Genomic DNA, 26,060 nt, shown 5'->3' on the forward strand with positions numbered 1-26,060 from the left:
CCGGCTGCTGCTGCTGCAGGCTGGCTGCGTCGGCTGCTGCTGCTGCAGGCTGGCTGCCTTTAGAAAGGCAGCCGCAGCGCCCCGCCGGCTGCTGCTGCAGGCTGGCCGCCTTTAGAAAGGCAGCCGCAGCGCCCCGCCGGCTGGAGCTGCTGCAGGCTGGCCGCCTTTAGAAAGGCAGCCGCAGCTTCCCGCCGGCTGCTGCTGCTGCAGGCTGGCCGCCTTTAGAAAGGCAGCCGCAGCGCCCCGCCGGCTGCTGCTGCTGCAGGCTGGCCGCCTTTAGAAAGGCTGCCGCAGCGCCCCGCCGGCTGCAGCTGCTGCAGGCTGGCTGCGCCGGCTGCTGCAGGCTGGCTGCCTTTAGAGAGGCAGCCGCAGCGCCCCGCCGGCTGCTGCTGCTGCAGGCTGGCCACCTTTAGAAAGGCAGCCGCAGCGCCCCGCCGGCTGCTGCTGCTGCAGGCTGGCCGCCTTTAGAAAGGCAGCCGCAGCGCCCCGCCGGCTGCAGCTGCTGCAGGCTGGCTGCGTCGGCTGCTGCAGGCTGGCTGCCTTTAGAGAGGCAGCTGCAGCGCCCCGCCGGCTGCTGCTGCTGCAGGCTGGCCGCCTTTAGAAAGGCAGCCGCAGCGCCCCGCCGGCTGCTGCTGCTGCTGGCTGGCCGCCTTTAGAAAGGCAGCCGCAGCGCCCCGCCGGCTGCTGCTGCTGCAGGCTGGCCGCCTTTAGAAAGGCGGCCGCATCGCCCCGCCGGCTGCTGCTGCTGCAGGCTGGCTGCGCTGGCTGCTGCTGCTGCAGGCTGGCCGCCTTTAGAAAGGCAGCCGCAGCGCCCCGCCGGCTGCTGCAGGCTGGCCGCCTTTAGCAAGGCAGCCGCAGCGCCCCACCGGCTGCTGCTGCATCAGGCTGGCCGCCTTTAGAAAGGCAGCCGCAGCGCCCCGCCGGCTGCTGCTGCTGCAGGCTGGCCACCTTTAGAAAGGCAGCCGCAGCGCGCCGCCGGCTGCTGCTGCTGCAGGCTGGCCGCCTTTAGAAAGGCAGCCGCAGCGCCCCGCCGGCTGCTGCTGCTGCAGGCTGGCCGCCTTTAGAAAGGCAGCCGCAGCGCCCCGCCGGCTGCTGCTGCTGGCTGGCCGCCTTTAGAAAGGCAGCCGCAGCGCCCCGCCGGCTGCTGCTGCTGCAGGCTGGCCGCCATTAGAAAGGCAGCCGCAGCGCCCCGCCGGCTGCTGCTGCTGCAGGCTGGCCGCCTTTAGAAAGGCAGCCGCAGCGCCCTGCCGGCTGCTGCAGCTGCAGGCTGGCTGAGCCGGCTGCTGCTGCTGCAGGCTGGCCGCCTTTAGAAAGGCAGCCGCAGTGCCCCGCCGGCTGCTGCTGCTGCAAGCTGGCTGCGCCGGCTGCTGCTGCTGCAGGCTGGCCGCCTTTAGAAAGGCAGCCGCAGTGCCCCGCCGGCTGCTGCTGCTGCAGGCTGGCCGCCTTTAGAAAGGCAGCCGCAGCGCCCCGCCGGCTGCTGCTGCTGCAGGCTGGCCGCCTTTAGAAAGGCAGCCGCAGCGCCCCGCCAGCTGCTGCTGCAGGCTGGCTGCACCGGCTGCTGCTTCTGCAGGCTGGCCGCCTTTAGAAAGGCAGCCGCAGCACCCCGCCGGCTGCTGCTGCTGCAGGCTGGCCGCCTTTAGAAAGGCAGCCACAGCGCCCCGCCGGCTGCTGCTGCTGCAGGCTGGCCGCCTTTACAAAGGCAGCCGCAGCCCCCCGCCGGCTGCTGCTGCTGCAGGCTGGCTGCGCTGGCTGCTGCTGCTGCAGGCTGGCCGCCTTTAGAAAGGCAGCCGCAGCGCCCCGCCGGCTGCTGCTGCAGGCTGGCCGCCTTTAGAAAGGCAGCCGCAGCGCCCCGCCGGCTGGAGCTGCTGCAGGCTGGCCGCCTTTAGAAAGGCAGCCGCAGCTTCCCGCCGGCTGCTGCTGCTGCAGGCTGGCCGCCTTTAGAAAGGCAGCCGCAGCGCCCCGCCGGCTGCTGCTGCTGCAGGCTGGCCGCCTTTAGAAAGGCTGCCGCAGCGCCCCGCCGGCTGCAGCTGCTGCAGGCTGGCTGCGCCGGCTGCTGCAGGCTGGCTGCCTTTAGAGAGGCAGCCGCAGCGCCCCGCCGGCTGCTGCTGCTGCAGGCTGGCCACCTTTAGAAAGGCAGCCGCAGCGCCCCGCCGGCTGCTGCTGCTGCAGGCTGGCCGCCTTTAGAAAGGCAGCCGCAGCGCCCCGCCGGCTGCAGCTGCTGCAGGCTGGCTGCGTCGGCTGCTGCAGGCTGGCTGCCTTTAGAGAGGCAGCTGCAGCGCCCCGCCGGCTGCTGCTGCTGCAGGCTGGCCGCCTTTAGAAAGGCAGCCGCAGCGCCCCGCCGGCTGCTGCTGCTGCTGGCTGGCCGCCTTTAGAAAGGCAGCCGCAGCGCCCCGCCGGCTGCTGCTGCTGCAGGCTGGCCGCCTTTAGAAAGGCAGCCGCATCGCCCCGCCGGCTGCTGCTGCTGCAGGCTGGCTGCGCTGGCTGCTGCTGCTGCAGGCTGGCCGCCTTTAGAAAGGCAGCCGCAGCGCCCCGCCGGCTGCTGCAGGCTGGCCGCCTTTAGCAAGGCAGCCGCAGCGCCCCACCGGCTGCTGCTGCATCAGGCTGGCCGCCTTTAGAAAGGCAGCCGCAGCGCCCCGCCGGCTGCTGCTGCTGCAGGCTGGCCACCTTTAGAAAGGCAGCCGCAGCGCGCCGCCGGCTGCTGCTGCTGCAGGCTGGCCGCCTTTAGAAAGGCAGCCGCAGCGCCCCGCCGGCTGCTGCTGCTGCAGGCTGGCCGCCTTTAGAAAGGCAGCCGCAGCGCCCCGCCGGCTGCTGCTGCTGGCTGGCCGCCTTTAGAAAGGCAGCCGCAGCGCCCCGCCGGCTGCTGCTGCTGCAGGCTGGCCGCCATTAGAAAGGCAGCCGCAGCGCCCCGCCGGCTGCTGCTGCTGCAGGCTGGCCGCCTTTAGAAAGGCAGCCGCAGCGCCCTGCCGGCTGCTGCAGCTGCAGGCTGGCTGAGCCGGCTGCTGCTGCTGCAGGCTGGCCGCCTTTAGAAAGGCAGCCGCAGTGCCCCGCCGGCTGCTGCTGCTGCAAGCTGGCTGCGCCGGCTGCTGCTGCTGCAGGCTGGCCGCCTTTAGAAAGGCAGCCGCAGTGCCCCGCCGGCTGCTGCTGCTGCAGGCTGGCCGCCTTTAGAAAGGCAGCCGCAGCGCCCCGCCGGCTGCTGCTGCTGCAGGCTGGCCGCCTTTAGAAAGGCAGCCGCAGCGCCCCGCCAGCTGCTGCTGCAGGCTGGCTGCGCCGGCTGCTGCTTCTGCAGGCTGGCCGCCTTTAGAAAGGCAGCCGCAGCACCCCGCCGGCTGCTGCTGCTGCAGGCTGGCCGCCTTTAGAAAGGCAGCCACAGCGCCCCGCCGGCTGCTGCTGCTGCAGGCTGGCCGCCTTTACAAAGGCAGCCGCAGCCCCCCGCCGGCTGCTGCTGCTGCAGGCTGGCTGCGCTGGCTGCTGCTGCTGCAGGCTGGCCGCCTTTAGAAAGGCAGCCGCAGCGCCCCGCCGGCTGCTGCTGCTGCAGGCTGGCCGCCTTTAGAAAGGCAGCCGCAGCGCCCCGCCGGCTGCTGCTGCTGCAGGCTGGCCGCCTTTAGAAAGGCAGCCGCAGCGCCCCGCCGGCTGCTGCTGCTGCAGGCTGGCTGCGCCGGCTGCTGCTGCTGCAGGCTGGCCGCCTTTAGAAAGGCAGCCGCAGCGCCCCGCTGGCTGCTGCAGGCTGGCCGCCTTTAGCAAGGCAGCCGCAGCGCCCCACTGGCTGCTGCTGCTGCAGGCTGGCCGCCTTTAGAAAGGCAGCCGCAGCGCCCCGCCGGCTGCTGCTGCTGCAGGCTGGCCGCCTTTAGAAAGGCAGCCGCAGTGCCCCGCCGGCTTCTGCTGCTGCAGGCTGGCCGCCTATAGAAAGGCAGACGCAGCGCCCCGCCGGCTGCTGCTGCTGCAGGCTGGCCGCCATTAGAAAGGCAGCCGCAGCGCCCCGCCGGCTGCTGCTGCTGCAGGCTGGCCGCCTTTAGAAAGGCAGCCGCAGCGCCCTGCCGGCTGCTGCTGCTGCAGGCTGGCTGAGCCGGCTGCTGCTGCTGCAGGCTGGCCGCCTTTAGAAAGGCAGCCGCAGTGCCCGCCGGCTGCTGCTGCTGCAGGCTGGCTGCGCCGGCTGCTGCTGCTGCAGGCTGGCCGCCTTTAGAAAGGCAGCCGCAGTTCCCCGCCGGCTGCTGCTGCTGCAGGCTGGCCGCCTTTAGAAAGGCAGCCGCAGCACCCCGCCGGCTGCTGCTGCTGCAGGCTGGCCGCCTTTAGAAAGGCAGCCGCAGCGCCCCGCCAGCTGCTGCTGCAGGCTGGCTGCGCCGGCTGCTGCTGCTGCCGGCTGGCCGCCTTTAGAAAGGCAGCCGCAGCGCCCCGCCGGCTGCTGCTGCTGCAGGCTGGCCGCCTTTAGAAAGGCAGCCGCAGCGCCCCGCCGGCTGCTGCTGCTGCAGGCTGGCCGCCTTTACAAAGGCAGCCGCAGCCCCCCGCCGGCTGCTGCTGCTGCAGGCTGGCTGCGCTGGCTGCTGCTGCTGCAGGCTGGCCGCCTTTAGAAAGGCAGCCGCAGCGCCCCGCCAGCTGCTGCTGCAGGCTGGCTGCGCCGGCTGCTGCTGCTGCCGGCTGGCCGCCTTTAGAAAGGCAGCCGCAGCGCCCCGCCGGCTGCTGCTGCTGCAGGCTGGCCGCCTTTAGAAAGGCAGCCGCAGCGCCCCGCCGGCTGCTGCTGCTGCAGGCTGGCCGCCTTTAGAAAGGCAGCCACAGCGCCCCGCCGGCTGCTGCTGCTGCAGGCTGGCCGCCTTTACAAAGGCAGCCGCAGCCCCCCGCCGGCTGCTGCTGCTGCAGGCTGGCTGCGCTGGCTGCTGCTGCTGCAGGCTGGCCGCCTTTAGAAAGGCAGCCGCAGCGCCCCGCCGGCTGCTGCTGCTGCAGGCTGGCCGCCTTTAGAAAGGCAGCCGCAGCGCCCCGCCGGCTGCTGCTGCTGCAGGCTGGCCGCCTTTAGAAAGGCAGCCGCAGCGCCCCGCCGGCTGCTGCTGCTGCAGGCTGGCCGCCTTTACAAAGGCAGCCGCAGCCCCCCGCCGGCTGCTGCTGCTGCAGGCTGGCTGCGCTGGCTGCTGCTGCTGCAGGCTGGCCGCCTTTAGAAAGGCAGCCGCAGCGCCCCGCCGGCTGCTGCTGCTGCAGGCTGGCCGCCTTTAGAAAGGCAGCCGCAGTGCCCCGCCGGCTGCTGCAGGCTGGCCGCCTTTAGAAAGGCAGCCACAGCGCCCCGCTGGCTGCTGCTGCTGCAAGCTGGCTGCGCCGGCTGCTGCTGCTGCAGGCTGGCCGCCTTTAGAAAGGCTGCCGCAGCGCCCCGCCGGCTGCTGCTGCTGCAGGCTGGCCGCCTTTAGAAAGGCAGCCACAGCGCCCCGCCGGCTGCTGCTGCTGCAGGCTGGCCGCCTTTACAAAGGCAGCCGCAGCCCCCCGCCGGCTGCTGCTGCTGCAGGCTGGCCGCCTTTAGAAAGGCAGCCGCAGCGCCCCGCCGGCTGCTGCAGGCTGGCCGCCTTTAGAAAGGCAGCCGCAGCGCCCCGCCGGCTGCTGCTGCTGCAGGCTGGACGCCTTTAGAAAGGCAGCCGCAGCGCCCCGCCGGCTGCTGCTGCTGCAGGCTGGCCGCCTTTAAAAAGGCAGCCGCAGTGCCCCGCCGGCTGCTGCTGCTGCAGGCTGGCCGCCTTTAGAAAGGCAGCCGCAGCGCCCCGCCGGCTGCTGCTGCTGCAGGCTGGCCGCCTTTAGAAAGGTAGCCGCAGCGCCCCGCCGGCTGCTGCTGCTGCTGCAGGCTGGCCGCCTTTAGAAAGGCAGCCGCAGCACCCCGCCGGCTGCTGCAGGCTACCTGCCTTTTGGCACCTCCAGCACCCCGCCGGCTGCTGCAGGTTGGCACCCGCAGCACCCCACCGGCTGCTGCAGGCCACCTGCCTCTTGGCACCCGCAGCACCTCACCGCCTGCTGCAGGCCACCTGCCTTTTGGCACCCGCAGTACCCCACCGGCTGCTGCAGGCTACCTGCCTTTTGGCACCTCCAACACCCTGCCGGCTGCTGCAGGCTACCTGCCTTTTGGCCCCTCCAGCACCCCACCGGCTGCTGCAGGCTACCTGCCTTTTGGCCCCTCCAGCACCCCACCGGCTGCTGCAGGCTACCTGACTTTTGGCCTCTCCAGCACCCTACCGGCTGCTGCAGGCTATCTGCCTTTTGGCTCCCGCAGCACCCCACCGGCTGCTGCAGGCTACCTGCCTTTTGGCACCCGCAGCACCCCGCCTTCAGGCTAAGAGCTACTTACCTGGAACCATCCTCGCCAGGCTGTCCTGCTGAACTGACACAAGATGCTTCTGCTTTTGAATTTAAACATTCTGGCCCATTATGAGGTCATGTACTGTTTATGATGTCATAAGCCCTGTGACATCATTATGAGGTCATGTACTGTTTATGATGTCATAAGCCCTGTGACATCATGTGACTTGTGATGTCATCATAGATTCTACTGCCGTTTTTTTTTTTTCTCTACGAGTTGGTAACATCTATATATATAAAGCTGAAAGCCCTCACTGACTCACTGACTCACTGACTGACTCACTGACTGACTGACTGACTCGCCAAAAGTTCTCCAACTTCCCGATATCGTAGAAACATGAATTTTGGCACGAGCATAGATTATCTCCAAAATAGGAAAAGTAATTGGGTCCCAACTCCATTATTCAATTCTAGCACAAAAGAATTAGCATCCAAATTTTACGTACGGAATGTAATTTTTTCACTTTCCGGTGTCATAGAAACGGGAAATCTGGCACGAGCATTGATTATGTCATACATAGGAAAAGCTAATGGGTCCCAACTCGATTATTCAATTCTAAGCGCAAAAGAATTAGTGTCCAAATTTTACGTATGTAATCTAATTCTCTCACTTCCTGATGTCATTTTATATAAAGGAAACGTTGCATGGTTACCTCCCCGTGGTATTTCCTGGGTAACGCAGAGAACTATGCAAAATGGTGAACATATTTTTTTTCCTCAGTATCTCTAAAGTAACCACGACTTCATAAGCTTTTCCGTGTGAACACCAGATAAACACCAGTACCAAATTAACTGGGGCGAAGCCGGGTATATCAGCTAGTTAGATATATAAGGCCAGCAAAGGCTTTTTTTTAACCTACCATATGGTTCACTTCCTGGCCCTAATAGCTCACAATCTAATATACAGTACATGTCCTGATCCCGGGAGCTCACAATCTAATATACGGTACATTTCCTGATCCTGAGAGCTTAGTATCTAATATACAGTACATGTGCCAATCCTGAGAGCCTACAATCGAAAACACTGTACGTGTCCTGATGCTAAGAGCGTACAATCTAATATACAGTACGTGTCTGCAGGCTACAGGCTACAGGCTACCTGCCTTGGCACCCACAGCACCCCGGTTGCAGGCTACCTGCCCTGGCACCCACAGCACCCCGGTTGCAGGCTACCTACCTTGGCACCCACAGCACCCCGGTTGCAGGCTACCTGCCTTGGCACCCACAGCACCCCGGCTGCAGGCTACCTGCCTTGGCACCCACAGCACCCCGGCTGCAGGCTACCTGCCTTGGCACCCACAGCACCCCGGCTGCAGGCTACCTGCCCTGGCACCAACAGCACCCCGGCTGCAGGCTATTATCCCTGGCACCCACAGCACCCCGGCTGCAGGCTACCTGCCCTGGCACCTACAGCACTCCGGCTGAAGGCTACGTGCACTGGCACCCACAGCACCTAGGCTGCAGGCCACCTGCCCTGGCACCCACAGCACTCCGGGTGCAGGCTACCTCCCTGTCTACTGTACCTTGTCTGTCTACTCTAGCTTTATAGGAAACCCCTGTGAGTCCGGGTTCACACAGGGCGCATTTTGTTCTTTTTGGAGAGACAGAACACATGGCGCCCAGATGCGCACATTCTCCATAAAATCCGGTCAAAGATCAGTTCTTTAAAATATTTCCTTTCAAAGTTTTTTTTCCTGAAAATAGCAAGTAACACGTCCTACAGGTATCTGTGCTGAGATGTGGGGGGAGAAAATGGTGCAGTACTGAACTTCACCACTCGCCCCCCGGCTACACGATGTGTGAACACTGCCTCAGCGCTGAGTGAGGAGCTACTTACCTGGAACCGTCCTCGCCAGGCTGTCCTGCTGAGCTGACACAAGAAGCTTCTGGTTTAGAACTTTCACATTCTGGCCTATTATGATGTCATGTCCTGTCTAAGATGTCATAAGCCCTGTAACATCATGTGACTTGTGATGTCATCATACATTCTACTGCTGTTTTTTTCTCTCTACGAGTTGGTAACCTAATATATATAAGGCCAGCAAAGGCTTTTTAACCTACCGTATGGTTCACTGCCTGGCCTAATAGCTCACAATCTAATATACAGTACATGTCCTGATCCTGAGAGCTCACAATCTAATATACAGTACGTGTCTGCAGGCTACAGGCTACCTGCCCTGGCACCCACAGCACCCCAGTTGCAGGCTACCTGCCCCGGCACCCACAGCACTACGGCTGCAGGCTACCTGCCTTGGCACCCACAGCACCCATAACTTAGTTTAAGGTGCTGTTCGGAGGTGACGGGTTCCCTTTAAAGGGGTTTTCCACTTGTGAAGGAAATTTACAATACTTCCATATATAAAAGGGGTATGCGCCATTTTTATGGGTATAAATCACGCAGCCATTACTTTCCTGTCCTGTCCCCCATTTCTGATGTTTCCCCACCTCACTATTTTCAAAGATGGCTGCCGCATCCCTGCTTACATGCAGCTTAAGACGACATCTATCACAGTGAATCAGGCCGGTGGTAACATTCGGTTTTGCTGGATGCGAGATGGTGCGGTGGTGGCAGACGGAGGCAGGGGCGGCACATAGTTACAAAAAATATGCTACAAGAAAGGGAATTACGTTTCTCTGTTCCAAACGAGGTTAATGCGGACGTGAACAAGCTCTTACTGAACAGACACGTTTCTGAAGTTTTGCGCACATGGTGGTTTAATGGCCAAAGCTTTTTGTTGGTTGATTACATTTTTTTTCATAATTTTTTTTTTTTAATATTAATTTTTTTTTTCTATTAGGGTTAAATTGTACAAAATTATTAAACTGGGTATGTTTACGAAGACTGGTTGTAATAATGTGCCTGCCGATGTTAGATGGGTAAAGTTTAGGTGGCATGCATCTTAATAAATTTCTCGCATGTCCAGCCGTCTTGTGCTGCAAGAGGCCACACTGCTGCGCCCTGTCCATTATTCAGGAAAGTGGTAGAGGCTGCACATACGGTAGCTGCAAAAAGTAATGTTTTGTGAAAAAACCTCACGTGCACCAAAATTTGACGTTTTTGACACCAGAGTACCGGTACTAGCGTCAGTAAATCACCCCAGTATGTTTAAAAATGTCTAAATATACATAAATATTTTTGGTAATTTTACTAATTTTCATGGCAGAAGCCACGTGGCAGAGCTGTGGATTTCGGCAGAGGCTATGCACATGTATACCTGCAGATTCAGCCCTTTTAAATAGTAAGTCTGCTTCTGGAACTCCTGACATGGATCTAGCGTGAAGTCTGGGTCAGGAAATGACATTACTTTTTTTTAATTTAGCATGTGGCTTCATGCATGGAAAAGAAATCACACATTTAGACTGAAAGTAACGGGACGTGGATTTGTTCTTTCCGCAAAATTGGACACAAACAAACATTGCACAGCCTATGGCCGTTGTCTGATTTTCACGGTTCTCTTAAAAGTGAATGGAGTATTCTCAACTGTGTTTGTTGTGCGTTACGTTCTTGTCTGGTATTCCTGCCTGTTACCATCCAGGGCGAGCCAGGTTTCCCTAGGTTCCAGTGTGGAGCCGTCCTTATATACATAAATATCCACCATTTACAATAGGTGATGTCACAGCTCACCTCCTACCACCTCCCTGCACAGTCACAGAGCATGCCCACAGATCTCCCCCATAGACGTCAATAGGAGATGATCACAGCTCACCTCCTGCCTGCATAAATCACAGAGCATTTGTACAACACTCTCCCATAGAAGTCTATAAATGATGTCAGAGCTCACCTCCTCCTGGCACAGCAGATCACAAAGCATGTCCATACAGCAAGTCTATAAGTGATGGTCACAGCTCACCTCCTCCCCGTATAGGTCACATGACACAGCTCGGACAGGGCGAGAACGTGTGTATCTGGGTAAAGAACTGGCTCAGAGATAGAAAGCAGAGGGTGGTAATAAATGGTTCCTACTCTGATAGGGCCACTGTTGCTAGTGGGGTGCCACAGGGTTCAGTATTGGGCCCCATTCTGTTCAGTATATTTATCAAAAACCCGATAGAGGGGCTGCACAGCAAAATATCAATATTTGCAGATGACACAAAATTATACATGACGCGGGTATATCGGATGTGACCTCTGTGACCTAACCCAAACCTCCCCCTTTCTTCAATTAAAACGCTGCAACTTCTAGCTTGGATAAATTTTGGCCACAGCGGCCGTTTATTAAAATTCTTATTAACAATTGGTAAAAACATCAAATAAAACAACCCACTGAAAAGGGGGAAGTCCCTGGAGCCTCCAACCCCCTCTGTCGCCTCCCCAACAGGGAAAAGGATTTCCGTCCTGCCTCCCGCCGCTCTCTCCCTCTATCCGACTCGGGAGACTGAAATCCTTCCCGCTAAAACCCTCCCGTCGCAAGACAGCCGACTCGGGAGGCAACACACAACCGGTTGCCCCTAGTCGCCCTCCTCCTCCCGACTCAGAGAGGCGCGAGCCGTTCCTCGGCTAGCCACGTTTCTCTGCAGGGACTACGGCCTGACAGAGCCGGGAGGCGACAGGCTGACCACACACACTATACCAAAAAGGGGGAGGGGGGGGGAGGTAGCCATCAGCCCCCGTTCCCCCCCCCCCCGCCCCGCACATCAGCTGGCTCCAAGAACTCCCCCCCCCCCTTCCGAACGCCACCGCCAGCATGGCATGACCACCTCATGCCTGCGCAGCACCCCACAGAACTAACGCGCGTTCTATTCCCTCCTGAACCCCCTCTAACCACAGATCCGTCCCAATCTCGTTGAGATGCACGCCATCGCTCCTCCAATAGTTTCCTACTCCCTTCTCAAGATCTATGTGCCGAACGGCCACTCCTCCATTACGCGCAACGAAGCGTGAAACCTCCCGGTTAACCTTGATCCTGGCCTTGTCTATCCCCCGCACTGAGCGCGCGTCGCGCCACACCTTGCGAGGGACCATCTCTGACCAGACCAAGATCAAGCCCCGGTACATCTGCAGCATACGAAGCATATCGTACCGGATGTCCCTACCTAGGTCCCTAAAGGGTCTCCGCCCCAAATCGTTGCCCCCGACGTGCAGTACGAGGATGTTAGGCGGCCTGTCTAGGGAGACTAGGCGCTGAACGTCCTGTAACACCCGGAACCAGGCCATGCCCCGCACTCCGATCCATCGAATTACCGCCGTCTCTTTACTCAGCCTTAACTGTCTACCGTTAGGCCTGATCTTAGCCCTCTCCCCCCCCAATACACAAAAGAGTGGCCCATTATCCACACCAACGCGGCTCGATGATCTGTAACAAAAAGAAAAACAACTAGTCGTAATTAACCCCGCCGCAAAACCGTCCCCCCCCCCCCCCCCGCTTAAAGCAAATGCGGCCTGATATAACGTTTAAACCGTCCCGACTTCCACCGACCGATGCCCATCACCGCCTGACTATCCAGTCCCCTCTCTGCTGCCTCCGTTGCCGCGCCTATTCTAAAAGAATGTGTCCCGAAATTAGAGCTGTCTAATCCCAGCGTATCTATCGCTCTTCTTAACACCGCCTCGAACTGGAACCTTGACAAAAAACGACCATCTCGGTGCTGCAGAAGAGGCCCTACCCTGACTCCTGCTAACAAACTGTAGTCCTCCCAACATTTAACTGGGCACATGGACTCTCCCCGCACTTGTCCTAGCGACACTCTCCGACCTCTACCCTCCTGATCCATCTTAGAACGACGGATGACTAATTCCAACCGCCCTTTTATAACCTTGGTATCCTCGCTTTGTAAACCCCCCCCTTTCTTTTTGCTGGGGGAAACCAGTTCCCCCAGCCGAAGAGCCCCAAAGAAAGCTAATGAAAAAGCCAACTTAAAAAGCGAGTATTCAAACCCGTCCCCGCATATCTCCCCCAATGCGCCCCCCAATCTTTTCAACAAGTCGAACGAGATTGGCCGACGCATATCTGACCCCCCCCGCCCCCTTCTAAACCCCTTTAGTGCCTGTCTCACTACAAAATTCTTTGTAACATCAGTCAAACCCCGCAACTTAGCGCCAAACGCCACTCCTCCCATAAATTTGTTAACTCTGGCGACTGACAACCCTGTCTCAGAACTTTTCCCCAACCATCCCAACAACGCCCCTACCCTGTCCTCGTCGGAACGCACGATTCCCCACTGCTGCAGCCACTCCTCCCATTCCGACCAGGCTGCCCTATAAGACGTCCACGTACTCCGAGCCAGTGAGGTACCTATCAAGTGCCTCACTGCTCGCTGACCACGCTCCAGATGTGTCTCGGGCAAGACACCCCTTCCTTCTCTGCTGCCGGGGCCAAACGTCGGAATCGCTCCCACTGGCAACGAGAAAGAGCATCCGCTAGTGAGTTGCTCACCCCCGGCACATGTACCGCACCTATCCAAGCGTTCAGTGATAACGCTTTCAGCACCAGGTGGCGCAGTAAGGCCACCACTGGAGGGGACGATGCAGACAATTTATTTATCGCCTGCACGACCCCCAGGTTGTCGCAGTGAAAGCGTACTCTTTTGTTCCTAAATTGCTCGCCCCATATCTCCACCGCCACTATAATGGGGAAGAGCTCGAGTAGCACCAAGTTCCTTACCAACCCTGACGAGAACCAGTCGCTCGGCCATCCGGCCGCGCACCACTGGCCCTGGAAGTAAATCCCAAAACCCGAACTCCCTGCGGCGTCAGTAAACAATTCCCAATCAAAATTGTTTACCATTTCCTCCATCATTACTGACCGACCGTTGTAGTTCTCTAGAAACGCCGCCCATACTGCTAAATCTTTCTTGAGTTCCTTACCTAGCCGGATAAAATGGTGGGGTAACCGAACCCCCGCCGTTGCTGACGCTAACCTTCTGCTGAAAATTCGCCCCATCGGCATTATTCGGCAAGCGAAATTAAGCTTGCCCAATAACGATTGGAGCTCCCTCAAAGTGACCTTGGTGACAACCCTTGCTCTTTTTACCTCCGCCTTTAACTCTGTCAACTTCTCCTCGGGCAATCTGCATTCCATTGCAACCGTGTCAATGGTAATGCCCAGAAACTTTAAACATGTAGTGGGCCCCTCTGTCTTCCCAGGCGCCAAAGGCACCCTGAATTGACCGGAAACCCATTGAAGTGACCCCAGCAAAGTTGCACAAATAGGCGAACCTGCTGGCCCTATGCATAGGAAGTCATCCAAATAATGGATCACTGACCTAATCCCCGTGCAATCCCTAACTACCCATTCTAAAAAGGAACTGAACGCTTCAAAATAAGCGCAAGAAATGGAACAGCCCATGGGTAGGCACCTATCCGCAAAATAACTTCCCTCCCAAAAACACCCTAACAAACGAATGCTCTCTGGAGCAACTGGGAGCAACCTAAACGCAGACTCGATATCCACCTTTGCCAGCTTCGCTCCCTGCCCATACCTGCGGACCCATTTTATTGCGGCGTCAAATGAAGTATACACTACAGAACAAATTTCCGGGTCTATACCGTCATTTACTGACGCCCCCTTTGGGTATGACAGATGGTGTATGAGTCGAAACTTGTTAGGTTCCTTCTTAGGAACAACCCCCAGCGGTGAGACCACCAGGTCCGCCACGGGCGGGGAACGGAACGGTCCCGCCATGCGGCCTAACTGAACCTCCTTAAACAATTTTTCGGTCACCACAGCCGATTGCCGAATCGCTGACGGCAAATTCTTGGTTGTGACCGGAACCCTATGAACTGGGGGGGGAATTCTAAAACCGTCCCTAAAACCCTCAAACAATAAACTCGCCTTATCTCGATCGGGGTACCTATTTAGAAACGGCACCATCTTTGCCAGTTTCACTGGTGTCATCCCTTTTTCCAGGTGCCCCGAAACCCTTTCCTTTTCCTTTTTTAAAGCACTTTGCTGCTCCATGTGACGTGCCGTTACACACGGAGCAGACGTGCTTGAACCTGCAAGAGTTCCCGAATTTGCATTGGCCGTCGTTAAACTGCCAACACAATCCGAGCCTATGACTCCCTGACTGTCCTCCCTGCCCCCCCCCTTGGGAACCACTGGCCGAGCTGCTAGTCCCGGCCCCCCCCTGAAAGGGCTGACCAAACCTAACTGGGGCCATTACCCGCAACCATAGGCCAATATCTTTCTGATCCCACCGAATAGACGGTCGGATCGCTTTCCGCTGACGAAATTGTTCGTCGTACCTAAGCCACGTTTGGCCCCCGTATACTCTGTACGCCTCACCTATCGCATCGAGATAGCAAAAAAGGCCGGAGCAGTTCTCCGGCGCCTTTTCACCTATAACGCTGGCCAGAATAGCGAAGGCTTGCATCCAGTTGGAGAACGTCTGTGGAATCAGCCTCCACCGACGTTTCTCCTCCTCTTCCTTCTTATATTCTGTCCTTTTCCCTTTATCTAAATTGAATTTTTCCAAAGGGAGAAGGGAAAAGATCTCGACGTATTCGTCGCGCCAAATCTTTTCTCTAACCTCCTTCTTTAAGTGTGCACCTAGGGGGCCCTCGAAACACACATAAACTTCCCCCTTCGCTCTGTCATCCAAGCGAATCCCTTCCCCATCTTTCTCCGTCTGGACCCCTACCGTAACGGGCGCTACCTGCTGCCCTACAGACGCCCCCGCCGTGCTACCACCCCTAGCGCTATCGTCGGCGATCGACGCATTGGACGGTAGCGTCCAAGCAGCTACTGGCGACGGCCCTGCTCTTGCGTCTTGCTTGCGCCACAACTCCCATAATCCACCCAGAAATAACCCAAAATCACTCGCTGCGCCATGTGTGCCTGCCATCGCCCCCCCATCCCCTGTCCACCCCCCAAAACTATCTCCCGCGTGCGCAACGCGGCTAACTGCATGTAATGTAGTGTCCCCGTGTGTTTGCTCACCTGGCTGCGTAGGGGCTGTAGTCCCACCAGCCGCCGATCCTCCCTCCAGCGGATCCGATTCCTCGTCAGAATGTGGTCCGAACTGACGACCGGGGTCCTCCTCTGGCTGCATACGCACCTCCGGATTCGCAGCCGCCTGCCTGCTGCTCGGCCTGGCTCTCACGGGCCGCACTTCAGTCAGTCCAGAGAAGTCACTGTGGGGCTGCTCTGCTACCACCGGCTCTCCTGCAGAGCGGCCCCACGCTGTAGCTCTGTTCACCGCCGACAGCCCGGTGCTAGGCCCCGCCCCCCTGGCAGCACGGGACCTAGTGCCGGACGCTGCGCCGTGCCGCCCGGCGAGATTCCTCCCGGGCCTGCGCTCCCCCGATGGCATGGATGGTGCAGGGAGCCGGCCCGGAGGGGCCCGTGAGGGACTCTCTATGCGGCGCCGACGCTGTGGAGCCTGATCAGGGCTCAGACGCGCCGGAGCGCGGGCCCTCCTCGTACTCGGCCCTCTCGCCGATGCTGCAGGTGTCTGCCTGCTCCCTCCTGCCTCCTCCCTCCGGCCACTAGCAGTCCCCGACAGCGCTCCCGCTGCTGCCTCCGGTGTGCGGCTCCCTGCAGCGGCTGTCCTTCGCCCCCTTTCTCTCACCGCTGTTGCTGCAGGGGCTCCGGACGCCTCTCCCCCCGATGCTGCTGACCGTGCGGGTGCCGCTTCCACCTCCGATGGGCCCGGGGCCCCGACGTCCAGGACCCTCATGAGCCAGTCGATGCCCCGCTCCTCCACCGCTGCCCGGATCTTCTCCATGGCGGCCTCCATGTCCAGTAAGTCCTCTTCTGGGCGCTTCCTGACGATCACCTTCGGGCTCTTCACGGACAGGTCTTGGGACTTCGGTCTGCGGACTTCGGTCTTGGGACTTCTGTCTGGGGTCTTGGGACTTCTGTCTGGGGTCTTGGGACTTCTGTCTGGGGTCTTGGGACTACTGTCTGGGGTCTTGGGACTTCTGCCTGGGGTCTTGGGTCTTCTCTACCTCTTCCCTCTTCTTCCTTGTGGCCTCCGTCTTCTCCTTCTGCTTCTTCTTCCTCCGTTGCCGCCTAGGGATGCTCCTCCCCCTGCTGTTCCCGCACTTTCTCTCTAACTTCCCCCTCTACTCCCCCCTATACTACACCCCCCCCCCCTCTTCACCCTTCAATTAACCCTGGCCTCCCCGTTAACCCTGTCATGGGCTGCCTCCATATATATCCCCGGGGGCTACTATTCCGGCGCCTCTATATAATCAATGCAACGGAGGACAGTGTGCGGCTACAAATGGACCGAGATAAGCTGGGGGCTTGGGCAGAAAAATGGCAAATGAAGTTCAATGTGGATAAATGTAAGGTTATGCACATGGGCAGCAGAAACGGATGTCACCAATATGGGGTACTGCTAGGGAAAAGGGGTTTAATAATAATCTTTATATAGCACCAACATATTCCGCAGCGCTGACAATAACAGGATACAGAATGACAAAAGTACAAAAACCACGGCTACATAGTAATCAGTTGATGGAGACAGTATGGGTGCGGGTCCTGCTCCAACGAGCTTACATACTACAAGTAATGGGGTGATACAGAAGGTAAAGGGGCTGGCGGTGTGCACGGTGTGGCGAGGTGGAGAGTGAGGAGTGCTATACACAGACAATGGTCAGACTTCAGCTGTGTGGTGGCAGAATCAGTGTGACTGCAGGGGGAGTTGATGGCGGATGGCAGGGATTGCAGTCAGTAGGACAGGCAGCATATAATCAGGTGGAGTACAGAGGGGTTTGGTTTAGGGCAGGGGTGCCCAACCACCGGTCCGCGGACCGGGGCCGGGCCGTTAGGTGTTTACTGCCGGTCCGCGGCACCGCCGGGAACTTTTGTTCTAAAAGGAACAATCCCGCGGCCCCTTCAGCAGCGCTCTGCGCTCTCACACTAACCTGCTATAGTGTGAGTGCAGAGCGCTGCTGAAGGGGCCGCTGCCACACATAGCAGGTTAGTGTGAGCGCAGAGCGCTGCTGAAGAGGTCGCTTCCACACACAGCAGGTTAGTGTGAGCGCAGAGCGCTGCTGAAGGGGCCGCTTCCACACATAGCAGGTTAGTGTGAGCGCAGAGCGCTGCTGAAGAGGTCGCTTCCACACACAGCAGGTTAGTGTGAGCGCAGAGCGCTGCTGAAGGGGCCGCTTCCACACATAGCACGTTAGTGTGAGCGCAGAGCGCTGCTGAAGGGGCCGCATATATTATATTTCAGCCGCACTTCAGTAGCAGTGAGCGATTCCAGCAACCTCATTGGTTGTTGGGTACACACCACCCAAACCTCAAACTGGTGCCCTATGTGTGTGCTGGGGGGGGAGTAAATTATATGCTGCCCTATGTGTGTGCTGGGGGGGGGGAGTAAATTATATGCTGCCCTATGTGTGTGCTGGGGGGTGAGTAAATTATATGCTGTCCTATGTGTGTGCTGGGGGCGGGAGTAAATTATATGCTGCCCTATGTGTGTGCTGGGGGGGGAGTAAATTATATGCTGCCCTATGTGTGTGCTGGGGGGGAGTAAATTATATGCTGCCCAATGTGTGTGCTGGGGGGGAGTAAATTATATGCTGCCCTATGTGTGTGCTGGGGGGGGGGAGTAAATTATATGCTGCCCTATGTGTGTGCTGGGGGGGGGGAGTAAATTATATGCTGCCCTATGTGTGTGCGATCCCCCCAGCTTACTGCAGGGAATCAACAAAGGCATCAAACTCCTCCATGTTTTTTTCATGCATGGCCAACTTTTCCGGCAGCGAATCCTATGGAGAGGAGACAGAGGGTGAATTTAGTGCAGTAGGCAATGACCATATATTAAAGTTTGTGTTGTGCTGGTGACAGAATTCATCTACATTCATGGAAAATGCTGAAGAAAAAGTGCACTGAAATGTGTGACCCTCTAGGCAAAAGCCAAATAAATTCAGCTTTTACCTAGAGTCAATGTAAAGTAAACCTCCACCTCTAGTCTGCTAACAAAGTGACTCCATTTGTCAAGGGAATGACTGATTTAAAAGATAGTTTAGGGAACACTTACCACAACCATAACCATCTGTCCAGTTAGAAAGCAGAAGCGATGGCGAATCCAGATCAAATGTGTGATCTACGTGGTTTTTTTTTTGTGTTTTTTTTAAGTAGTTTATTTTAAAGTGGATCATCCTTCTTAAGGGCAACTCCTTCCAAACAGGTTTCTCCTATTACTTCCTTACTTGCCTTCCCATCGCAAAAAAAAACAAAAAAACGAAAAAGAAACATTCATTCAGTAATTTGATGGCCATAATGTGGCTGCATTTCTGCATCTTTCTTATGGCAGTAAAACGATGTGCAGTTGGCTCACTATAAGGTTCTAGGATGATCTGAGGTTCTGTTCAGATTACGTTTGGAGCCACAAATTTCCACGTCTTTCACCAGAGCCCTTTTTGTCAGACCAGTATAGAAGACTATAGGTGATATATCCCACTCTATGCCTATACAGTGGGATACGTCGCAGCCTTCCATCAGAAATTTACATCAGAGACCCTCCTGACGTAGGATCTAGACACGATGTGAACTGAACTTGAACCATAGTCGGGTGTCCTGTAGGTGTAATATGGATGCCAAGATGCAACCACATAACAGCATTCTGAATGTGACCTAAAGGCATCATGTCCATGGGACGCGCACCTGCCTGTCTTTTTTCTTCTGTACTGCAGATGTGAGCGGACGTGCCGACACGCATGCGCAGTACAGATTTTTTTTTTTAGCTCCTGCGGAATCCGTGGCCTATTCACAATGTCAATTGCAGACAGGCTGGGGGTTGGACAGCTTCCATTGACTTTAATGGAAGCTGTCCGTGCAGGAACCGCAATAAAATGGAGCGTGCTGCGATTTTTCATCCGCGAGCAGAAACAGGGTGCGGTTTCCGCTCATGTGCATGAAGAATTGTTTTTCCATAGCATGCTACGGAGGGGTATTGCTGCTAAATCCAGAGGCAGACACCCACTCCGGATTACACAACAGAAATCCACCCGTGGACATGAGGCCAAAAGATATGAAAATGATCTGCCAAAAGCAATGATATATTTGACATCTGCTGATGAATTAACACACCTACTGTGTGTTATACTTATTTGTTGTATTGAGTAGTTGCACATACTTTTTAGTAACCTTGTTTTAAAAAAACCTAAAAGTTTTTCAAGAAAGGACACAAGTTAGACATGTGTCTGTCCACTAAAACCCATGCTGGCTGTGTATGCGAACAGGGCTTTACTTTTGCAGCAATTTTAATCAGTTGCTGCTGAGGTCTGCCCTATAGTATGAGCAAAACCGTATATTTAATCATGATGGAAACTGTCAGAGAACCCTCTGTGTAAAACATACACCACTGAATATTTATACCTGCGGTTACAACTAATAAAGTCTAAGAAGCATAACCTTTAAAGAGAATTTCTCACCAGGTCTTCTGCCATTGACTGGACAGCAATGTCAAAAGAAAGGCTGCTCAGTTGAGGCGGGTTCTGAAACTCCCGGTAGAAGGTTCCCACATCCATAGGAAGGTCATCCTTAGAAAAAGCCGTTCGCTAGAAAATGGAATAAAGTCTCACTTTTTGTTAAGGAAAAACGTTACTAAGTTTAAAAAGTATTTGCACTTTTTAAAAACTTTTGACATGTTACAAGTTTTAATTAGCCTGAGTCCGAGTGCTGAAACTCCTACTGATCACTGAGATGAAGGAGCTGTAGCACTGTGCCCCTTCGGCTGTCTTCGTTACTTGCTGGCTCGCTCTTCTCATCAGCAGAAGGCGTCTGACGCACAGACTTCAATAGGCAGGTATGCATCAGTCTTCTGCTGCAGAGAGGAGCTGACAGACAGTGAGATAGCTGAAGGGGCGCAGCACTCAGGTTAGCGCTGCAGCCTCTTTGTTTCAGCAATCAATGAGGGTCCCGAACCCACACTCATCCAAGCTTGCTCCGACAAATCAAAAGTTTTTAAAAAATGCAGTTCCTCTAAGTTATATAGTTCTACTGCTCAGGATTCAGAGTAGCTTGGCTGAAATAATAGGGTACCATATATACTCGAGTATTAGCCGACCCGAATAGAAGCCGAGTCAATAGGTTTTAACACAAAAAAACTGGGAAAACTTATTGACTCGAGTATAAGCTGAGCTATACTTTCGTATATACTGGGTAAAAAAAAAACACAACAAACTCACCTCCCAGCCAGCGCCTGTGTCTGTGCGGCAAGCTGCCTGAATTCTCCCCGCTGTCATCTGTGCTCAGCTCTGTCATCGCTTTGTAAGTAAGCGTTGTGATTGGATTGAGCACCAGCCAATCACAGCCGGCACTCGATCCAATCACAGCACTTACTTACACAGTAAGTGCGGCAAGCTGCTTTAGAATTCTTGCTGCTGTCATCTCCCTGCTCGGCTTTGAAATCCCTCGCTGTCAGCGCTGTGTAAGTAAGCACTGTGATTGGATCGAGCGCCAGCCAATCACAGCCAATCAGTGAATGTCATTCACTGATTGGCTGTGAAAGATCGAGCGCTGGCTGTGATCGTCTGGCGCTCGATCACATCACAGCGTTGACGGCAGGGGATGACAGAGCTGAGCAGAGAGGAACGGCAGGGGAGGACAGCGGGAAGAATTCAAGCAGCTTGCCGCATCACCACCGGTCACACAGGAATTCAAGCAGCTTGGCACCACCGCTGGGGACACAGATGCCAGCTGGGAGGGGAGTATGGAGGTTTTTTTTTTTTTAAACCCTTCCCTGACTCGAGTATAAGCCGAGGGGGGCTTTTTCCACCATAACAAAGTCATCCTGGGGTACTTCATTGCTTGAGCAGGAGCTTTGCAAACTGCGAGCATCTGGTGTCACCTCTTCCGGAGTCTCAGGACAAACCACCTGGAATAAAAGAAAAAAATGAAACCATGTAGCATAAATCAGTGGAAAATCGGTACGTCAATCCTTATGAGGTAGAACACTCATAGCACTAAAGTACTAGGATCAGGGGTGAGGACATACCATGTGGTCGGTGTCCTCCACATCAATCAGTCTGGGTGCAAACACAGCGAATGGTATATCTGTGCTGGCAGAAGTGACCTGAGAATAGATCAGAAACAATTCATGCTTTTCACAGTGTGTATATAGCAATGGGCCGTGGTTTAACTCATTCTCTCCTAGGTCGTTGTGGCAGCTATGCATTTAATGTGAGCCACTGTGACAGGAGCTTTTACTACGGCACCCAGAACTTTGAAGGACACCACTGCACATGCGCTGGCGTCTCCAATGACACACACTGCTACATGCAGTACATGGCTGGTGAGTATTGGAAATCATGGCTGGCAGAAACTGTCATGAGAAGACAGCCGAGTTGGCCCTATCAACGTCTCACATGGCACCAATAACCCACTTTGGGAATTTCATCCATTGACATTTTAGCAAAAAAGGAGAGACTCACACATATGGACACCAAAGAGTGTGAAGGGCGCAAACGCGTGGGAGGTGACCTACAACAATTGTGTGACTGCATTACCTTTCTAGGAACCATGAATACCAATAGGACACAATCGTTATAAATATGAGATCTTTGTCTGTAAGGCTGCCTTCACAAGTGGCGGATTTGCAACACATTACCTACAGTTGTTTTTCTCTGTTGTCCCTCCCTCCACGGATTCTAGGTCCTGTTTTCAGTCATCCAAGATGGCTAACAATCTTTAGACTACCTAATTCCCACAGTGCATTGGTAGTGTTAGACTACCAATGCACTATACCTGCTCTCTGATTGGCCAGAACGGCTATCGTGATCAACATTAGGTAGACAGAAAATTGATCCTGCCATCTTGGACAGCCAAAAAGAGGGCCCAAAACGTGCGGATCGGAGTGCTGGCAGAGAAGAACAACTGTAGGCAATAAATCCCCTGTTCCGAAATTGCAGGGTTGTTTTAAGGTTACCATTTTCTATGTGGATAACATAGTAATAAGCCAGTGCACTTGGCTCCTGGCTTTTGCCTGATAGTCTAAGAACCAAATGAGGCCATATCCTTAAGGGGTTAATAGGATCAGCACAGACATCCACACGGACATCCTCTAAAGCTGTGTTCACTCACCTGAGGGGAAGGTTTTTCCACAAAAGCCCCAACTTTACGGGTGAAAAGAATATGGGGAGACTTATTGGGAGAGCTCCTCCCTGCAGTGCTGCTCCCAGAGGGGATGTCTGCTTCCTCACTGCACAGAAAAGCAAGGATAAATGTAAAAACTAAGTCACAGTAAGATTGGAAGGTCTATGGACTCATAGGCTGAGGACTTACCTGCTGGAGGTAGTGCCAGTTACATGTGATGGTGAAGTCAAAACCGCTCTGTCATGATCTGCTTGAGTACCATGTGCAGGTTGGGCAGTAATATTGGGCAAGCCACCCTCCTTTCCTGGCACCATCATCTATTAATACAAAAAAAAAATGGGTTAACGAACAATTAGGACCTTGGAGTTACACTCTTTACTATATATAAGGAAACTTGCTGCTGGAATTCATAGTTCTGGCTGCTTACTATACCCCTGACTGACTACAGACCAGAATTTCACAGCGGCAGTGTGAGTCCAAGAATTGTGTATATCGAGAAGCTTACTTGGTTGGACCTTAAAGAATCCTAAAATATAACTTTTATTCTAATTAATTAAAAAGGTATAGAAGGACAAACATATACATGTATTTACAAAAAGAGAAAGGATTGTTGAAAATAATCCGTTTAGAGCCACTAAAGCACTAAGATAACGACTGATTTGGTTAAGTTCCAACGGTGGGCGCTCAACCAACTAGTTCAATCAGTCCAGAACGTAACAGATATCTTGGTTGTTTACAGTGATTACAGCGCAGGTGTCTACCCCATAGCTGGGTGACTACTACAAGGAGACCTGGACGGTAAGTTTAGCCCTACGCGTTTCCCCCATTAAAGGGTTCCTCAGGGGCAAGAAAAATTGGATGATTCCAGTCGTAATGAACCGGATAGTGGCTTAGAAGATTAATATATAGAGAGATTGGCTTTAGTTAGACCAGATAGTGGCTAAAAAAGTTGCATATCTGAGTAACAGCATAATAGCAATCCAAAAGATATAAGTCCAGATGAACTGGACGATGGTTAAAGATATACAGTATATATATATCAGTTGGTAGATTCTAAAACAGACCGCAATTTCGTGCAGCTAAACGCTGAAAGGAATAGAGGATAGGCAATCAATCCCCCTCGTTGATAAGGACTAGTATGATAGAATAACAAGTCCTAATCTCAGTCATGCCGTTATATTCTAATGCATGTGATCCAAACGGAACCCTCCACTAAGATATCTGAAGTATGATGCCAGCTGGTCACTGAAATAAAGCTCAGCCAGAAACTAGATATAACCCAAACTGGATAATAACTTCTAGTACAGCTAAATAGCTAACGGCGCAAGCTAGATCCAAAATGAAAACAAAAAAAAAGAAAAAAACGGCGGCATGTCAGCCCTGGTGGTGGACTATCCGGTTCATTACAACTGGAATCATCCAATTTTTCTTGCCCCTGAGGAACCCTTTAATGGGGGAAACGCGTAGGGCTAAACTTACCGTCCAGGTCTCCTTGTAGTAGTCACCCAGCTATGGGGTAGACACCTGCGCTGTTATCACTGTAAACAACCAAGATATCTGTTACGTTCTGGACTGATTGAACTAGTTGGTTGAGCGCCCACCGTTGGAACTTAACCAAATCAGTCGTTATCTTAGTGCTTTAGTGGCTCTAAACGGATTATTTTCAACAACCCTTTCTCTTTTTGTAAATACATGTATATGTTTGTCCTTCTATACCTTTTTAATTAATTAGAATAAAAGTTATATTTTAGGATTCTTTAAGGTCCAACCAAGTAAGCTTGACTGACTACAGACCATTCATGCCTGCTTATGGACAAGTCACCTTGGAAATTTTTAATTCCTGCAGTTGTTGGCCCGTTACATTCCGTTTAACCTGATACAGAAATTAAGGGAGATGTCAGGGAATTTTTTTTCTTTCTCTCTACACTATTGATGATCTGCCACTTGGGATACATACCGATCAGCTGTTTGCCGGGCCTGCTGACAGCGCTGGAAGCAAGTAGCACTGTCAACATTGCAGCAACCCGGGTTGGTACTGCATTGAATTAATGCTGTACCTGCAGTACCAACACCGACCACTGCAATACGGACAGCGCTATCTGCTTCCAGGGCTGTTCACACTGACAGCAGCCCAGAAAACAGCAGATGAGAGGGGATCCCGAGTGGACCCCCACTGTTCAACTATTGATGACTTATCCTGAGGATAGATTATCAACAGTAAAAGTCCTGAACAACCCATTTAAGCAAATCTGCTAATACAAGTATATTCAGGAATGGTTAGGAATGCTGTTTCCTTATACGGAGTTGAGAACACAGCTCCAAGTTGTGGAAACACACTTTAAACCTTGGATTCAAGCAGGATTCTTTGCAAGGGCTCACACTTCAAAATAAGCTGGCGCATCTTTTGGCCGCCGATGATCCAGAAGAGCACATCTATGCCAGCTATGAGCCGGTGTAGATTTGTGTGTTATGATTTGAAATGATAGTAAATGTGTTTCTCCACAAGATGCCCCACACTTCCACTAAGCCCCTCCTACTTATCAGAAGCAAATAGTCACAAATTACTGAACAAATTTGATGTGCGCCATAACCTGCAACTTACTTTTTTGATGCCACAAAATTGGCATAAAGCCTTTAATAAATGACTCCCATCCCATTGTCTTAATACAGAGGCCACCACTGACCTTGGATTTCTCATGTAGCTACTTTGGCCAATCAGAGTGGGTGTAGTACGCCAATAGTTGAACACTACCAATGCATGATGGGTATTAGGTGCGTCTAGGGATACAATCATTATTGCAACATATTCCATGTGCTCTATTCTCTAGATAGACCTTAGGATAAAAACCACCATAGAACTAATGAGACTTGAAGAAAACATTTCCAGAATAGCTAGCACAGCATGTTGGTTCTAATCTACCCCATGACCACAGTTTACTACAAAGTTATCAGCTTCAGAGCAGCCAGCTTTATCCATCAGCTCCCCGCAGCAGCACAAGCTTAGGGGAAAAAGCAGAATCAATACATGATCCCCATCCAAACTTTCCTCCCATTGATCTGGGTGCACTAGAGCTTAGGACAGATAAACTCTCTGTGATGCCATTATTCACGTTACCAGAACCCATGAGATTCGCCACCTCCCCATAAACGTGTTTCATTAATCCTATTCTTGTGCATTAAGCCCGTCTCCTCTTCCCGAGGAGTACCTGGTATGGAAGGGTAGCGCTCACTCCAGCAGCCAAGGCCACAGGGTAGCCCAGGTCTGAGGATGCAGCTCCAAGGACAGTTGGCTGGTAAGAAAGGCGAGAGCTGTACAGCTAGAAAGCGATGAGAGAAAGGAAGAAATAAAGAGATGGAAGAAAGGAAACGCAAGATTAATAAGCAATTATCACACTCCCTTATGCTTTGCTCAATGTGAAGCTGTATGAAGAGCTTGTGGGTAGGACTTGTGATCCAACTCACGGTAAAGGAATATTAACCTTGTATTTAAATGGGTTTTCCGGTAGGTTGTTTTTTTTGGCTTTTAAGTCATCAAGTAGGAAAAGAAGAAGAATGTTATCAATATAATTCATTCACTATTTCTGCTGCATCACACTATCCATGGGAACATGTATACCGAATGTACTAAAAGTATCCCAAGAGCCGTGTCTGTACTCATTAGCTAATGTAGGAAAGACAATTCTGGGTCGTTTTGCACATTGTCTACTACAACAGAGGGGCAGATATAACAGACGTGCACATTGGCCGCTG

The 26,060-nt window shown here is 54.2% G+C and overlaps 1 protein-coding gene across 1 annotated transcript; it reads right to left on the minus strand.

Annotated features, from left to right (window-relative positions):
- Positions 1 to 20,946: 20,946 nt before the first annotated feature.
- LOC136571847 (autophagy-related protein 13-like) lies at positions 20,947 to 25,732 on the minus strand. The gene is made up of 5 exons (XM_066572467.1): positions 25,517 to 25,732; positions 22,500 to 22,627; positions 22,299 to 22,416; positions 21,214 to 21,291; positions 20,947 to 21,093 (listed from the first exon to the last, which is right to left on the minus strand). The coding sequence occupies exons 2-5, from the start codon at positions 22,625 to 22,627 to the stop codon at positions 20,947 to 20,949; spliced, it is 471 nt and encodes a 156-aa protein (XP_066428564.1). The 5' UTR covers positions 25,517 to 25,732.
- Positions 25,733 to 26,060: the final 328 nt, after the last annotated feature.

The sequence above is a fragment of the Eleutherodactylus coqui genome, chromosome 6, assembly GCF_035609145.1.
Source record: "Eleutherodactylus coqui strain aEleCoq1 chromosome 6, aEleCoq1.hap1, whole genome shotgun sequence".
NCBI lineage: Eukaryota > Metazoa > Chordata > Amphibia > Anura > Eleutherodactylidae > Eleutherodactylus > Eleutherodactylus coqui.

Excerpts from the sequence above, each read along its gene's own strand:
- LOC136571847 (XM_066572467.1), bottom strand. The coding sequence starts at position 22,627 with ATGATGGTGCCAGGAAAGGAGGGTGGCTTGCCCAATATTACTGCCCAA. Across the intron at positions 22,417-22,499 it reads ACTGGCACTACCTCCAGCAG|TGAGGAAGCAGACATCCCCT; the intron begins GTAAGTCCTCAG and ends TTTTCTGTGCAG. Across the intron at positions 21,292-22,298 it reads TGGAAAAACCTTCCCCTCAG|GTCACTTCTGCCAGCACAGA; the intron begins GTGAGTGAACAC and ends ATCTATTCTCAG.